The sequence below is a fragment of the Leptopilina heterotoma genome, unplaced genomic scaffold (genome assembly GCF_015476425.1).
Source record: "Leptopilina heterotoma isolate Lh14 unplaced genomic scaffold, ASM1547642v1 Lhet_570, whole genome shotgun sequence".
In the NCBI taxonomy this organism is placed as follows: domain Eukaryota; kingdom Metazoa; phylum Arthropoda; class Insecta; order Hymenoptera; family Figitidae; genus Leptopilina; species Leptopilina heterotoma.
Genome location: NW_025111128.1, coordinates 81684 through 97400, shown reverse-complemented (window position 1 = coordinate 97400; position 15717 = coordinate 81684). Strand labels below are relative to the sequence as shown.

At 30.6% G+C, this 15717-nt stretch overlaps 2 protein-coding genes across 3 annotated transcripts in view; one reads left to right on the top strand and one right to left on the bottom strand.

Annotated features, from left to right (window-relative positions):
• Positions 1–15717, top strand: part of LOC122508802 (putative metabolite transport protein HI_1104) — a 455038-nt gene that overhangs the window by 378457 nt on the left and 60864 nt on the right. The window lies entirely within an intron of this gene.
• LOC122508801 lies at positions 10527–13827 on the bottom strand. Its single transcript, XM_043622356.1, has 2 exons — positions 11609–13827; positions 10527–10582 (listed from the first exon to the last, which is right to left on the bottom strand). Exon 1 carries the CDS (start codon positions 13461–13463, stop codon positions 11610–11612), a length of 1854 nt encoding a protein of 617 aa, XP_043478291.1. The 5' UTR covers positions 13464–13827; the 3' UTR covers positions 10527–10582; position 11609.

Below are 15717 nucleotides of genomic sequence, written 5' to 3'. Positions count from 1 at the left end.
AGACTCAACTTTAAAGTGTAAGAAGTGCAGGCAACGAGAACATACCTTATGGCAACCTGCATGCAAAAGTTTTGCATGCAGAGGTCTGAACGCTCCCTTAATATAACCCCAAAATTCTAAGTGCCTGTCAAACCGGCGTGTTTATTGACTTCTTAAATTTTATGTATTAATATTATATATTAATAAAGTTTTATCGTTACTGTTGTGCTATTTATTGTTTAATTTAAAACGAATCGAGGTGGACGACCACTAAATATTGAATTGTTTAAAAAACTGGGGTATTCATCAAAAAAGTTGGAATCCGGCAGAACCGGCGTTCTTTGCTTGCAGTGCAAGAATAGTATATTTCGTAACTTGTGCGAGCAGTTGCCAATTTTTGAATTTTTTTTTGCATGTTCAAAAATTGGCAACTGCTCGCACAAGTTACGAACGATATTTTTCATAACAAGGTGCAAAAAAGTGCTCTTTTTAGCACCGCGTTATGAAAAGTTTTAAATAATACTGCAGAAGAAAGATTAAAATCACACAGGTGAAATCTAAGCTTGTGCATTTATTTATTTGATTATTAAAGACATTATTCAACATTTCAATGTTTATTTTTAGAAAAAAATGCTTAATCACACAGATTGATCTTCATGAGACTATTTATATGGCATGGATACAGATACTGACATAACTCAAAATAATAGTGTCACCCTACTAAAAATAAAATCAGGAATGGTCAGACAAATGGTCAGGCCGCCTGACCACTTTAATCCAGTTTTCTTACGATTCTGGATGTATCTCGTCAGAAATCTATCACAACTGATTAGGAGGAAGTTTAAAGTGGTCACAAGTTTGCTACTATCCCCTCCTCTTTGTTGACCACGCCCATAATTGGTGACTATTTGAGACCATTTGTATCTCATTTTTGACCATATTTTTAAGCCACTTCTGTTTTATTTATTTAAACAATATGCAAAAAGTTGCAACAAATAAATTTAAAAAATATATTTTATTAATTAATATCAGTTTGTTTACATACGGAACAACTTGAAACTAATTCCCGGAATTAAATTAAAATTTGGACCCTACGGGGATCGAACCCCGACGCATGACCTAACCTAGTGCCTAAACTAACTGCCCTAACGACTGCGACTACCGAACCGACTTACATATTTCTGGATTCAGCTGTCTATATAAAGAGCAACTGTAAAATAGTAAAATTCAATTACCAATATTATCAATAAATCAGAATAAACTGTTAAATAATTTTTATTAATTAATTATATTTCAATTTAGTCATAATAGGTTTAGTGAATTAATAAAAATTAACATTATTAATTGAATCAATAATAAATTAAGTCTTAACTTTACAATTTGTAATGTTTTATAAACTATAATACGAATACAGATTAATAATAATTATTATTATATCTGCATTTAAAATGAATTTAGTATTTAATATTAATTTAATTTAACATTATAATTTATAATAATAATGAATTATTAATGCAATATTGAAATTTTTATAAATTTTAAATTTAAATTATTAATAATAATCATTATAGTAAGAAATTATTCTATTAATGATTAATAATAATTTAAATATAACTGTATTTCAATTATAATGCAAATATTTCTCATAATAAGTACTGACTGGTATAGTAAATTACTAATATTATGAAACAAAATTTATTATTAATTAACTATATTAAATAATTACAAGTAAATATACATATATTAAATTAATATATTATAAATATACATTAAATAAATATATTAAATAATGTTAAAAGAACGGTCCGAATGTTTTGATTTATTTACCTACTTTTGCTGTATAATTAATTCAATAATTATACCAATTTGAAAAATGAGAACTTTTGTTAAGTTAAAAGAACAATTTTTATAATAGAATAATGTATTCTGAAATGTAAAAAATAAATTTGAAAGATTTTATATGTATACATATATAAATTTTCATGAGACTTTACCAAAATTAGAAAGATGTACCAAAATTTTTATAGGTTATGTGTTCACACATTTCAGAAATAGTCAAGAATTTCAGAAATGGTCAGGAATTTCAGAAATGGTCACAGCTTCGAAAATGGTGGGAGTAAAGTGGGAGGAGCTTGGAAAGTATTTGGTTAGGAATGGTGAGAAACGTTCGAAAACGTCAGAAGTGGTGAGACTGTTCAGGAATGTTCAGAAATTCTGACCATTCATGACGATTCCTGATTTTATTTTTAGTAGGGCATGTCAGTTTCCGAATTAAGTTTAGAAAATAATAACACAGTAAGTATTTTTACCTTTATATTCTTATTACATAAAGTGATGTAGTAAAAAAATTTTCAATTTTTATTCTTTACTTAAAAAGTAAAGAATAAAAATTGAAATTTTTTTTATAAAATACGACATGTGTTTATATATTAAAGTCTCTGAAAACTTTAAAGGTCTGGGAAATTTTTAAAATTTTGCATTATTTTTGGGTAGTTGTAAATATATCCTGCAACATATTATTTAAAAAATATGATTCATTTTTATTGTAATTAGTATAAGAATCAGATTATTTTTATTGATATTTTATTTTTAGATTGACTATTCCAAAAATCCCACTGCGTCTGATGTTTATGTCATTGAATTGAATGAAGATGATCCTCTCGCTCATGCAGTAGCTTCTACAGTTCCTGTTCGTCAACCACTAGTACCACGCCAAAGAAAAATTAAAAGTTTCTTTGATTCCATTTCCATAAAGAATAAAAAAATTCTTGATGAAGCTTGCGCTAATTTGTTTTTTGGCTGCAATTTATATTTGGAGATTGCGAACTCAACATTTTTTAAGACTTTTGTAAAACTTTTGAGACCGGGCTACTTTTCTCCAAAATCTACAGAGATTTCTGCAACCCTCTTCGAAAGTACTATTTAAAAATTTGAATTTTGTAAAGGAAATTTTAAGAACTCTCCTGGCATACTATTTGTTAAGGTTGTAGACCATCGAAATAAAAAAGTATGCTAGCTTTTATCAGCGATTTGAAAGGTGAAATAACCTTCTTAAAGTCATTTAATGTGTTAAGAGATAATGATTTGAATGAAAGTACCATTCCAGCTTTAGATTTAGCAACATCAAAGTTTTCTTCCGAAATCTTTGCAGTACTTTCTAAAGATAAGTTGCATCTGAATATTAATTCGTCCGTTTGGTTCTTGAAGTGCAATGTAGAAATCGTCAATTCTGTGGCTGAGTCTTTGAGAAATAAGGAAATATATCAAATGACTACTTTATTGGTAAACGAATACAAAAATAATCAAAATTTACACAATATATTAAAAGTCAATGTCAATGAAATCCCTTTAAGTGATTCAATCTCTTGGGCGACAGAATATTTCTTCTGTTCATTTTTTATGGCCAATTTACAAAAATTTCGACAATTGTTAGGAGAGGGAAAAATTGCTTTTAATCAAGATATTACAACATTGTTATTTAATGATGTTTTTAAGAGCGAAGTGGAGCATTATTTTAAAGAATATGAGTTGCTAAATACATTAGCTGAAAAATGTAAGAAATCCGATTTTTTCATCGCTGATTGTATTCAAGAGTTGTTAAAAATTAAAGCGGACACTGACAATATAAATCTTAGATTAGCGATTGATGATCACCTGAGTTATATAATTCAACCAGTCTCGTTAGCAGCGAATCTCCTACACCCAGCTTATCAAGAACGTCTGTTGAATTCAGAGTATCTCAAAACTGTGAATGATTTTATGATAGATAACTTGGACAATAATGCATTGGATCAATTTGTGTCAATTAGAAGGAAAAACGGCATTTTTGCTAAACTATTTCAAAAGAATTTGATAATGCCTCTTGTTTTTTGGTCATTAGCAGAAGAAAAAAGTTCCGAATTACCCGTAATCGCTAAAAAATACTTCAAATTCCAGCTTCCATTATTCACCTAAAAAGTTACTTTTTTAGCCAAGAATTATTATCCGATGAAATAATGGAAAAACGCATTAATTTGTTTTACAATTTGAGAGTGTGTACTACCGGGTTAAGTAAAAAATATATAATGTATTTTATAATTTTATCAAATAATCTCTTAAAATTAAGAAATATTCCAATTAAAGCATAAAAGTATTTGTAAAGTGTTTGTAAAGCTCATGTTAAAAAGTTTATTTAAAAGAAATGTTTATTTCAGATATACAAATAAATATATTTTATACATGGAATTTATTCTACGTAACCTGTATTTATTTACTATTTTACAATAAGTGCTTAGTCAGTACTCGTCGCTAACATTTCAAACACATAATTTCAATGTATAATATATATAGATTAAGATTGTTGATTTCTCAGGGGTTAATCGATTTCGTAGCTTATTATGTACATAGGACCACTGAGAAAATAATCGATCCAGTTCTCCCTGCCAGATTTGGATTTACTATATGTCCACTTTTAAAGTGGACAAATGGTAGACATATAGTAGACATACGGTAAAAGTGGAAATAAACTATTTAGAAGGTGTTTGATAGCAAAAGGAAGTGTTAAATATGTAAAATGGATGTTTAGAGAATAGATTTTAGCAAATATTGCAATAAATAAATCTCTAAATAATTAATAATTACTTGAAATTCCTGACAGATTCGATAAACATAAATGTATAGGTGGTTAGACTTTAAATAGTAGAAAAAAGTTCATCAAAAAAACTAAAAATGTTAGAAAAAGCTCTTATAATTAATAAATTAACTTTTCTACAGTCGATTTATCCATTATTTAAGTTGAATTAAATCATAAATTGTTCAATTATTAATTATAAATATGGGAACTGTGAGACCTCACAGGTCTCCTCAGAGGTGGGCAGGTTATTCTAAAATGTAACGCTACAAACTTGGTGGGGAGTTGTTCCAAATGACTTCCAGATTCCAAATTTTCAAACCGATAAATCGTACCTGATCCTCTTTTCAAATTATCTCTTATACAGAAAGTCGGAAACTTGAAAAATTTATTATCTTAATGTGGAAGCTTTGATTCAGAAGACTGCTGATTTTTCGTTACTAAAAATTTTTTAGACAAAGATTTTATAGATAATTACACAGGCACACAAAAAAATAAAAAAGTAAAAACCCAGAGGTTACACCCCCCTATACCCATGTTTTTGGGGTCGCTGAAACCGAATATGACCATGAAAAATTTTTTTCATCGGCCATTTTCCCGCTACCAACCCCTTATACCTGCTCCCGGGGGTTGGAATTTCAGTTTAAAAAAAAGTGGAGTAGGGTGTCTATTCATATGTTTTTTGGGTCGCTAAAACCAAAAAAGACTACCAAAAACAAATTCTTCCCTCCCTTAACCCCCTACAACCCCCTTAACACCCGAAAGGTGGGGGGTCGAAATTCGAATTTTCACGAAAAGTCGATTACTGTGTCTAAACCTACGTTTTTTGGGTCGCTGACACCAAAAAAGACTACCAAAATCAAATCCTTTCCACCCTCAACCCCCTACAACCCCCTGTAATAATTTTTGATAATTAATATTTAATTTTCAATTTCCCAAAAATCGTTTCGTTTTATTTGAAAAAAATTATTGCAGGGGGTTGTAGGGGGTCGGGATGGAAAGGATTTGATTTTGGTAGTTTTTATTGGTTTCATCGACCCAAAAAACGTAGGGTTAGACACCGTAATCTACTTTTCGTGAAAATTCGAATTTCGACCTCCAACCTTTCGGGTGTTAAGGGGGTTGTAGGGGGTTAAGGAAGGGAAGAATTTGTTTTTGGTAGTCTTTTTTGGTTTTAGCGACCCAAAAAACGTATGAATAGACACCCTACTCCACTTTTTTTAAAACTGAAATTCCAACCCCCGGGAGCAGGTATAAGGGGTTGGTAGCGGGAAAATGGCCGATGAAAAAAATTTTTCATGGTCATATTCGGTTTCAGCGACCCCAAAAACATGGGGATAGGGGGGTGTAACCTCTGGGTTTTGACTTTTTTATTTTTTTGTGTGCCTGTGTTATGGTTCCGAATTGTCTGTTCTTCAAGAAACTTTTTGATTTTTTAAATTTGGACACGTCTGTCACATGTTAAAGTGCTATATATATGAATATATATATATATAATTTCAGAAGCCTGCAAAAAAAATTTCCGTGGTCTAAGATCGAGAAGTCATTTACTGTAGCTTTTGGTGCGCTAAATCCGAATTAACATTTAACTAAAACCTCCCATTACGTCAGGATTTTAAAAAAATTGGGGGTAAAATACCCAAAATAATTTTTTAGTAGTTTTTGAAAATTTCTACTGGGTAAATCCGACGTGCTAGAGACTTGTCATATGAGTTAAATTAAAGCTAGAACCCTATACTTTACGAAAATATAGCAATATTGCCAACAAGAAACTAAATTAACTGTCAGAATTGATTTTTCAACAGTTGCACGGTGCGCCTGAAATGAGTTTTTATAAAAAGTCCCTGCACTTGAAATTTTCTTGTAGATTTTGAAATCTGTGAAGTTTCAAGAGCATTTTAAGACCAAAAAGAAAATAATCGCCGGAGCCCTTTTTGAGAAAATTAACTTTAAATATATTTTTTTATTTTATATTGTTAAATTGTTTAAAAATTCAAATATAATTCCAGGGAAGCAGCGTGTTCACACATATTGCTAAGGTCAGTCTGTAGAGAGAAAGTCTTGAAAATTTAATGTTAGTTTTTGATTAATTAATTCTGTGTTCTTACGGTCTTTCAAGTAATTTTAAGATGTCGAAAATTTAAATGTAATTAAATTTTAAAATTAAAATGAATATAAAAATTTAAAAAAAAATTATTATTATTAGTATTATTATTATTTAAAATTTTAATTTAATTTTTTTAATTTAAATTTAAAATTTCTCACATGGAGAAAGTCGGACCAAGGTTTGCTATTTATGTTTAAAAAACCAAAAAAATATGTGACTCGCTCCCAAGAAAGGTACCTAAGAGGCAAACGAATTATAGGTTAGGTTCGAGTTAGATTTATCTTGATGAAAAGTTTATTTCTAATTATTTGAATTTGAAACAAATTTTTATTTAATATTTTTTATTTAATGAAGATTTGAAGATCAATAATTATTAATTAATAATTGATTTTCTTTCCGTATTTTTACTCAAAAAATTGGAAAACATAACCTCAAATTTTTTGCTTCTTAGGTACCTTTCTTCGGAGCGTGAAATACATATGTTAAAAATACATTTCACTAATTTTGACGAAAACTTCTTTGACCATATCAAGTTACCTACTAACCAATTTTCGGCATCTTAAAATTACTTGAAAGACCGTAAGAACACAAAATTAATTAATCAAAAACTAACATTAAATTTTCAAGACTTTTTCTCTACAGATTGACCTTAGCAATATGTATAAACACACTGTTTCTATGGAATAAAAGTCGATTTTTTAAACAATTTAAAAATATAAAATTAAAAAATATATTTAAAGTAAATTTTCTCAAAAAGGGCTCCGGCGATTATTTTCTTTTTAGTCTTAAAATACTCTTTAAACTTTACAGATTCAAAATTCAAAAATTCACAATATGGCGATCGACTTTTAAAAATCGATTCAATTTGCCTGAAACTCGTTACTCGAGGGGTTTCGGGGTCGCTGATTAGGAATCTGTCCACAGATTTTTTTATTTTGACATCATATTCGCAATCAGCGACCCCGAAACCCCTGAGTAACAAATTTTAAACCAATCCAATCATTTTTTAAAACAGTTGTATTTACAAAAACTAAAGCTTGCCAGGTTAAATCAATAATTAGTGATGGTAAAGTGGAAAATACACCTTGTCTCTATAAATTGTAATGGTTATTATTTAGACTCAAATGAAGACTGGGCTGCTTGTTCTGTCTGCGGTCAATGGGCTTTGTGCAGTTGTGCTGGTGTCGATGACGAAGATGAAAATGCAACCTTTACTTGTAAAATTTGTCGACAGAAATAGGTTGCTTTTTTAGTACCGCGCCGGTGGGGCAAGATGGGGAGATTTGCAATTTTTTCCATATTATAAATTTTATGATTTTTTAAGAAACAGATGGCCTTTGTACGCCTTTATTACTAACGACTGATTCCCAAAGATGGTTATTAAAGAAAATAATAAAATATATATTCGATAATTTTCGTTTTTTTGCGCCCGTGTAGAAATTGAATCTGGGCGCTAGACGTGCCATGTCCGGGAAGCCCCACTACAAGCTAGCCCCTGACCAGAAACCTAATTGTCATGGCTAACTCGGCCTTTTTCCACACGGGCGCTTTAAACCTAAAGTACCCCGTCTTGCCCCACTCTCCCCTACCCACACTTTTCTCAAAATCATTAACATAATTATCTATAAAATCTTTGTCTAAAAAATTTTCAAATAACAAAAAAACAGCAGTCTTCTGAATCAAAGCTTCCACATTAAGATAATACATTTTTAAGTTTCCGAATATCTGTAAAAGAGATAATTCGAAAAGAGGTTCAGGTACGATTTATTAGTTTGAAAATTTGGAATCTGGAAGTCATTTGGAACAACTCCCTACCAGGGTTGCGTACGTAATTTACCTGACGTAAATTACATAGTTTTTTACAGTATATTACGTCCGTAATTTACGTGCTCAGTTTTATACGTAATTTACTTTTTCAAAATGGCTGAATTGTTTACATGATTGCCGTTGACTATTTCTTTATTCTGTGTCCCACCAAATTGCATTTAAAAAATGTTTAGAGGTGCAAGGCCGCGTCAAAACTTTTGGAATGAACTATCATTTATATCATGAGAACGATCGCGCGCTCCAGCGCGCGCGTTTTTTCTCTTGCGCATTCCTTTTTTTAATATTTTAATTTTTTTAAACAAGAGTACTTACAATGAGAATAATGGCGCAAATATAATAAATGTTTTAAAGAAAAATTGAAAAAGAAATGTTTATGAGAATGATAATCAAGATCACCATCAGCAGTTGTAGTAAAAATTGCTGCAACTTCATTTACACTTTGTAAATTATAACGTCTACTATCCATCCTAGGCTTTAATGAAAATAATAATTGCATCTCAGGCTCAATTTCTGCATTATTTTCAGTCATCGTTTTTTTAATTTCTTTATGCATCATACGGTAGGACTGTGCAAATAGGTTACAATCCCGAAGGGCTGTATCGATTCCATCAACAATATCTCGGTTTAATTGAACATTATTCTTACAACGAATTTCGGAAGCTTCGTTTTGATCAACAATAAAGAACTGTCCAAATGAAGGAGTATCGTTTCTTTGAGACGCATGCTTATTCCCTAAATCTTTTTTAACCAAATAGTTATTTGATATAAAACTACTTAACTTAAAATTCACATAATATGCACATTATTTGACATAAATTTCATTGTACACAAAAACCATTTAACATAAATATCATTTGTCATAGAATTCATTAAACAGAAATATTATGTTAATAAAAAATTTATAAAATAAAAAAATAAATTAAATTAAATTAATTAAATTAATTAATTATTAATTCTTAAATTTATTTAAGAAAAATTTATGTTACATAATTTTTATGTCAAATGGGAATTAAGTTATCTGAGTTTTATGTAACATAAATTTTTATTGTCATAAAAATCATTTAACATAAATTTCTTTTGACATAAAACTCATTTAACGTAAATTTTATTTGTTATAAAATTCATTTGACATCAATTTCATTTGGCATAAATATCATTTAACATAATTATTATTTAACGTAAAATTAAATTTATATAAATTTCATTTAGCATAAATTCCATTTAACATAATTCTCATTTGACATAAAATATACTTAACATAATTTTCATTTGACATAAAGTTCACTTGATATCAATTTCATTTGACGGATGAGTCATTACACATAATTCTCATTTGACATAAAATTCAGATGTCATAGATTTCATTTTACATAAAGATCATTTGACCTAGAAATATAGGCGCGAATTTCAAAATTGGCGAATCACAATGTTGTTGATAATATCTAATTGGTTACTTTTAAAATTGGCGCCGATATTTTTATGTAAAATGTAATTTGTGTGAAATGATTTTTATGTAGAATGTAATTTGTGTGAAATGATTTTTATGACAAATGAGAATTGTGTTAAATGTCTTTTATATCACATGAACTTTATGTCAAATGAAAATTATGTTAAATGGGATTTACACCAAATGAAATTTATGTCAAGTAAATTTTATGTCAAATGAGAATTATGTTAAATGGTATTTATGCTAAATGAAATTTATATAAATTTAATTTTACGTTAAATAATAATTATGTTAAATGATATTCACGTCAAATGAAATTTATGTCAAGCTAATTTTATGTCTAATGATATTTATGTCAATTGAGAATTACGTTAAGGGGGTATTCTGGTGTTCGGCCCTGTTTTGGAAGGTTATTTCAAAATTTTTTTTTAATACAACATAAAATATAATCCGATTAAATACTTTTCTAACTTTTCATTTATGTTAACAACTGTTGAAAAAAATTTTTTTTTAATACTTTTATTAAATTTTTTATTAATTATTAAACAATTAATTTAACAATAAAATATTTATATACGTGGCCTGCGGTGATGATGACATCCGATGACGTCATCTGAAACAAAAAAATCAAATTGATTATTGTTCTATATGCCGGTGGCTATGGCCCGTACTAGAATGAAACATTTTTGTTAAAAAATAACAAAATGGCGGACTTATAAACAAAAAGGTTCGAAAATATTCTGTTTTTTATTGACAAAAAGTTAAAAATAAAACAAAGTTGTTATTAAAAGTACGTGATTCTAGTACGGGCCATAGCCATGGTTGTGTAGAATAAGCTGTAAAAAAATTAGAGCAATCGGACGGATAGATTTTTTTTAATTACCACCGCAGCTATAAAAAATGTCATTTCGAAAAAAACGCGTTTAAAGTTAAACAATAGTAATTAATTAATTAATTTATAGTTGATTAATCAACTATAAACCATTTTCAAAAATGGTTAAATTCGCTTGAAACTCGTTACTCGGGGGTTTTCGAGGTCGCTGGTTACGAATCCGGTGTTAGTTTTTAAAAATTTAAAATGGCGGATCAAATATGGCGGACGAAAAAATTTAAAAATTATTAGATTCACCTAAAACTCGTTACTCGGGGGTATTCGGGGTCGCTGGTTACGAATCTGGTGTTATTTTTTAAAAATTCAAATGGCGGATCCAATATGGCGGACGAAAAAATTTAAAAATCATTAGATTCACCTAAAGCTTGTTACTCGGGGGTTTTCGAGGTCGCTGGTTACGAATCCGGTGTTAGTTTTTAAAAATTTAAAATGGCGGATCAAATATGGCGGACGAAAAAATTTAAAAATTATTAGATTCACCTAAAACTCGTTACTCGGGGGTATTCGGGGTCGCTGGTTACGAATTAAATGTTAGTTTTGAAATATTTAAAATGGCGGATCCAATATGGCGGACACTTTTGAGAAATTCATCGGATTTACATGAAACTCGTTACTCGGGGGTTTTGGAGATCGCTGATTACGAATCCGGTGTTAGTTTTAAAAAATTCAAAATGGCGGACGAAAATTTCAGTTTTGAAATTTAAAATAGAAATTTTGGTTGTAGTTTTTTTTTTAATTTATACTTACATTAATCGGCAATCCCTGGTGCGTAAAGCAGGCCTTCAGTTTCTTCATAGGCATCATTTTCAGCGACTCTATCCGCTCTTCGCGAAGACCTGGCCTGTTTCGATGTTTCGGATGCTTTTTTTTCTGCCCTCCTAATTCTTAACTCGTTGTACTTTTTAGCGTAATTCATACCATTCGTGCCGATTTGGACACCCATAACCTCCATAATTTTTAAGATAGGCATAAATCCCTCATTGAATGTGCATGCTGCTGTTAGTGTTGCGATTTCTAATGTTTTTTTTCCAACGAAAATATGCTTCGGAGCCATATTCCAAACGCAGCTGTTAAAGCTTTCGTTGTTATTCTGTGTATTTTTTCCTAAGCATCTTTCCAACAGATCATTCGACGATAATTCTTCGTAAATTGGCTTTAAAATTTTCGCTATATCTTCATCAAATGCGGGTGGATGTGAAAAAGTATCTTGTTGATTCTGAGCTTTGAGTTTCTGATATTCGCACCACGAAGTCAATCCCTCTGGACAGTAAAAGTGTTGCGGTTTTTTGTCTGTGGAGGTTAGGTGGTAGTACGTTGCCCATACAGCTTTCTTCATTTCTTCAAGAGATTCCGAGTTTCTTAAAATTGCTAGTCCATAATATGTGCTGAGCTTTATCATTACTTTATTAGTCAAGGAGAGAGTTTTAATTTTTACAGCACCGCTATTAGCCGATGAATTTCTTTTTGTTTTACGCCTTTTCGGTGCACGTTCGAGTTCTTGTCCTTTAGATTTCTTATTTTCGGCTTCTTCGAGTTGTTTCTTTGCTTTCAAATACTGCGTTAGTGATTTTTTGCCGTCTTTAACACGTCTGTATATACGTTTTTTAACGTGTAATACACATTCTTTTTTTTCAACTACAGGTTTGCCGTCATAAGGATCAGCTTGCAATAGATTTGTAAATGTTTTTGAATCACCATCGCCAATGAATTGCTTATATTTCACACCAAAAAGTTGCACAGATCTTTTAAACATTTCGATTATTCCGTCCACTTCCATTTTTCCCGAACTTCCTTCGTGGTTTGCTGAACAATTATCCTTATGATCCTCATACCATTCCAAGTATTCATCAGTATCTTCTCTTCCTGACCACTTTTCACAAGCTTTGCATACTTTTGATAGTACTATCACATCCACAATTTTATTCGAATATTTTCCGATTAGCGAGACAATTCCTAAAAGTGATGTGAATCCACGCTTTGCCCATGAACCATCGCCAGACACAGTGAGCTCGTCCTCTGGATAACCCTTTTCAATGTTCTTCTGTTTTTCTTCATTCACTGCTTTTTTTAAAACCATCTCAGATACGGCTTTTACGGCAGTATGTATCTTTTCAAGCAATGAGTAAAAGCAACTTATACTGACTCCAGAACCCAGTTCCATTATTGAGCAAAACATGTTTATGCCAGCCAAACCGACACCAAGTAGCCGCATAGCAAAACAAAATCGCCTGTTGACTTCATATGCATTTTTTATCATTGGGCAAGAGTTTATTGTAGATTCCTGGCAAGAACATTTCACGACTACTTTAAATCCCAATCCCTGCGGAGATTTTTTAAGAAATTGTACGTCACCATCACACAATTTACACTTCACTAAAGATTGCAACGCTGTAAAAACTAAACTGAAGCTCAACAAACTATAATTAAAAGTGTCATCGTACGTTACATCAAAATCACCACTATCTTTCAATTTGCGAGATGATGTACTGACAAATTCAATTTTTTTTCCCGTTGTGTATCGATTACCGCGAAAGTTTCTTTTTTTATCACCAAAACTTGGACGAATTCTGCTACTTCTCGTTTTCTTCCTATCCATTGTCATACGATGTTCAGTCACCCAGTAAGAAGCGAGAAATTGAAAAGAATTAAAATATTTTAATTCTTATGAATTCCGTTTTAAAATTTTATGTAGAAAAAAATTTGACGGTCCGAAGATTTGAACCTTCGATTTTCAATGCCGGAGCCAAACAACTATTTCGCGCAGCTATATCAACTGTACTATAGATATTTGATTTTAAACGTACTTACTTCAGAATATTACGGATTTCAAAAAAATTAAAAAGTTAGCGAAATATCAAAACGGAATTGGTAGTAATTGACTTTCAGGTAAAACTGAAATATTTAGTCCGAATTACTTATTCAGTATTTTCGAATATGGCCGATCCAATATGGCGGACGAAAAATAAAAATCATTCAGACGGGCTTAAAAAATTGTTACTCGGGGATTTTCGGGGTCGATAATTACGAATTTGATATCAGTTTTCAAAAATTCAAAATGGCGGATCCAATATGGTGGAAGATTTTTTTAAAAATCGATTCAATTTGCCTGAAAATTTTTACTCATGGGTATTCGGGGTATCTGATGATGAATCTGGTGTCAAAATTTCAAAATTTTCGAAATTCAAAGTGGCAGATCCAATATGACGGACGAAAAATAAAAATCATTTAAATGGCTTGCAAATTGTTACTCGAAGGTTTTCGGGGTCGCTGATTACAAATAGGATATCAGTTTTCAAAAATTCAAAATGTCGTTTCCAATATGGCGACCGAAAAATTTAAAAATTCATCGGATTCGTAATCAGCGACCCCAAAAGCCCGCGACTAATAATTTTTAAGCAAATTGAATCGAATTTTAAAAAAATCGACCGCCATATTGGATCCGCTATTTTTAATTTTGAAAATTTTGAAAATCTGACATCGGATTCGTAATCGGTGACCCCGAAAACCCCCGAATAACAATTTTTAAACAAATTAGATCGATTCTTAAAAATGTCGGCCGCCATATTGGATCAGCCATTTTGAATTTTTGAAAAGTGATATCATATTCGTAATCAACGACCTCAAAAACCACCGAGTTGCAAGTTTCAGGCAAATTGGATCGATTTTTAAAAATTTCGGCCGCCATATTGGATCCGCCATTTTGAATTTTTAAAATCTGACATCGGATTCGTAATCAGCAACCCGGAAAACATAAGACTACCAAGCATTATGTAAATCGAAGAATGTTTTGATGTTTTTGGTATGTTTTCACGATTCTCCCCACTGTGCGGTCCTAACCTGATCTCGACTATGAGATGTTACTTCCATAATACTTGGTATTTCGGGCTAATATTTAGACAGTGAATTCTCCAAATATAGTACTTCCGAAATATGCAACAAAAAAAAAATCGATTTTTTGAAACCGAAACACCAGAATACCCCCTTAAATGACATTTATGCCAAATGAAATTTATGTCAAAAGAATTTTATAACAAATAAAATTTACGTTAAATGAGTTTTATGTTAAAAGAAATTTATGTTAAATGATTTTTATTTTAATAGAAATTTATGTTACATAATTTTTATGTCAAATGGGAATTAAGTTATCTGAGTTTTATGTAACATAATATTTTTGTTTAATGAATTCTATGACAAATGATATTTATGTTAAATGGTTTTTGTGTGCAATGAAATTTATGTCAAATAATGTGCATATTATGTGAATTTTAAGTTAAGTAGTTTTATATCAAATAACTATTTGATCAAAAAAGATTTCGGGAATAAGCATGCGTCTCGTTTCTTTCTGCATACAAAGATGTATTCATTTGATAATAAACCTGACCATGTATTTTGAAACAATATGGTCCTGGTCGTCTATTGTTAAAATTAACTAAGTTAGCGTTGAAAGAAGCAAAACCAAATGAATTATTGTAAGGTCGTATATATTATGAAGAAAATGCCCAGATAATTCGTGGGTGCCATCAAATAAATTTTGTAATATGAGTGGAGGAGCAGGTAGATCTTCAAGAATGACTTCGCCATGTTTACAACAATCATGAAATGAATTCTTTTTATTAGATAGGTACTCTTTCTGCTTGGAAATGTTTAGCATTACAATGCTCACATGAAATGCTTATCGCACCAGCAAAATGTTCTTCTATATGCGAGACTGAAATACTGTCAGAGAAATTTTGATTCTGTGCAGAATTACGTTTTTTGGCGATGAGTTCTTTGATAAGCTGCATTTTTTTGACGACCAGAAATATTAGTATTTGATAAGTTTGCTGTAACAGTTACATTATCTTTTGCTAAAGATG

Bases quoted from the DNA above. Each gene is read 5' to 3' on its own strand.
- LOC122508801 (XM_043622356.1), bottom strand. From the start codon at position 13,463: ATGACAATGGATAGGAAGAAAACGAGAAGTAGCAGAATTCGTCCAAGT.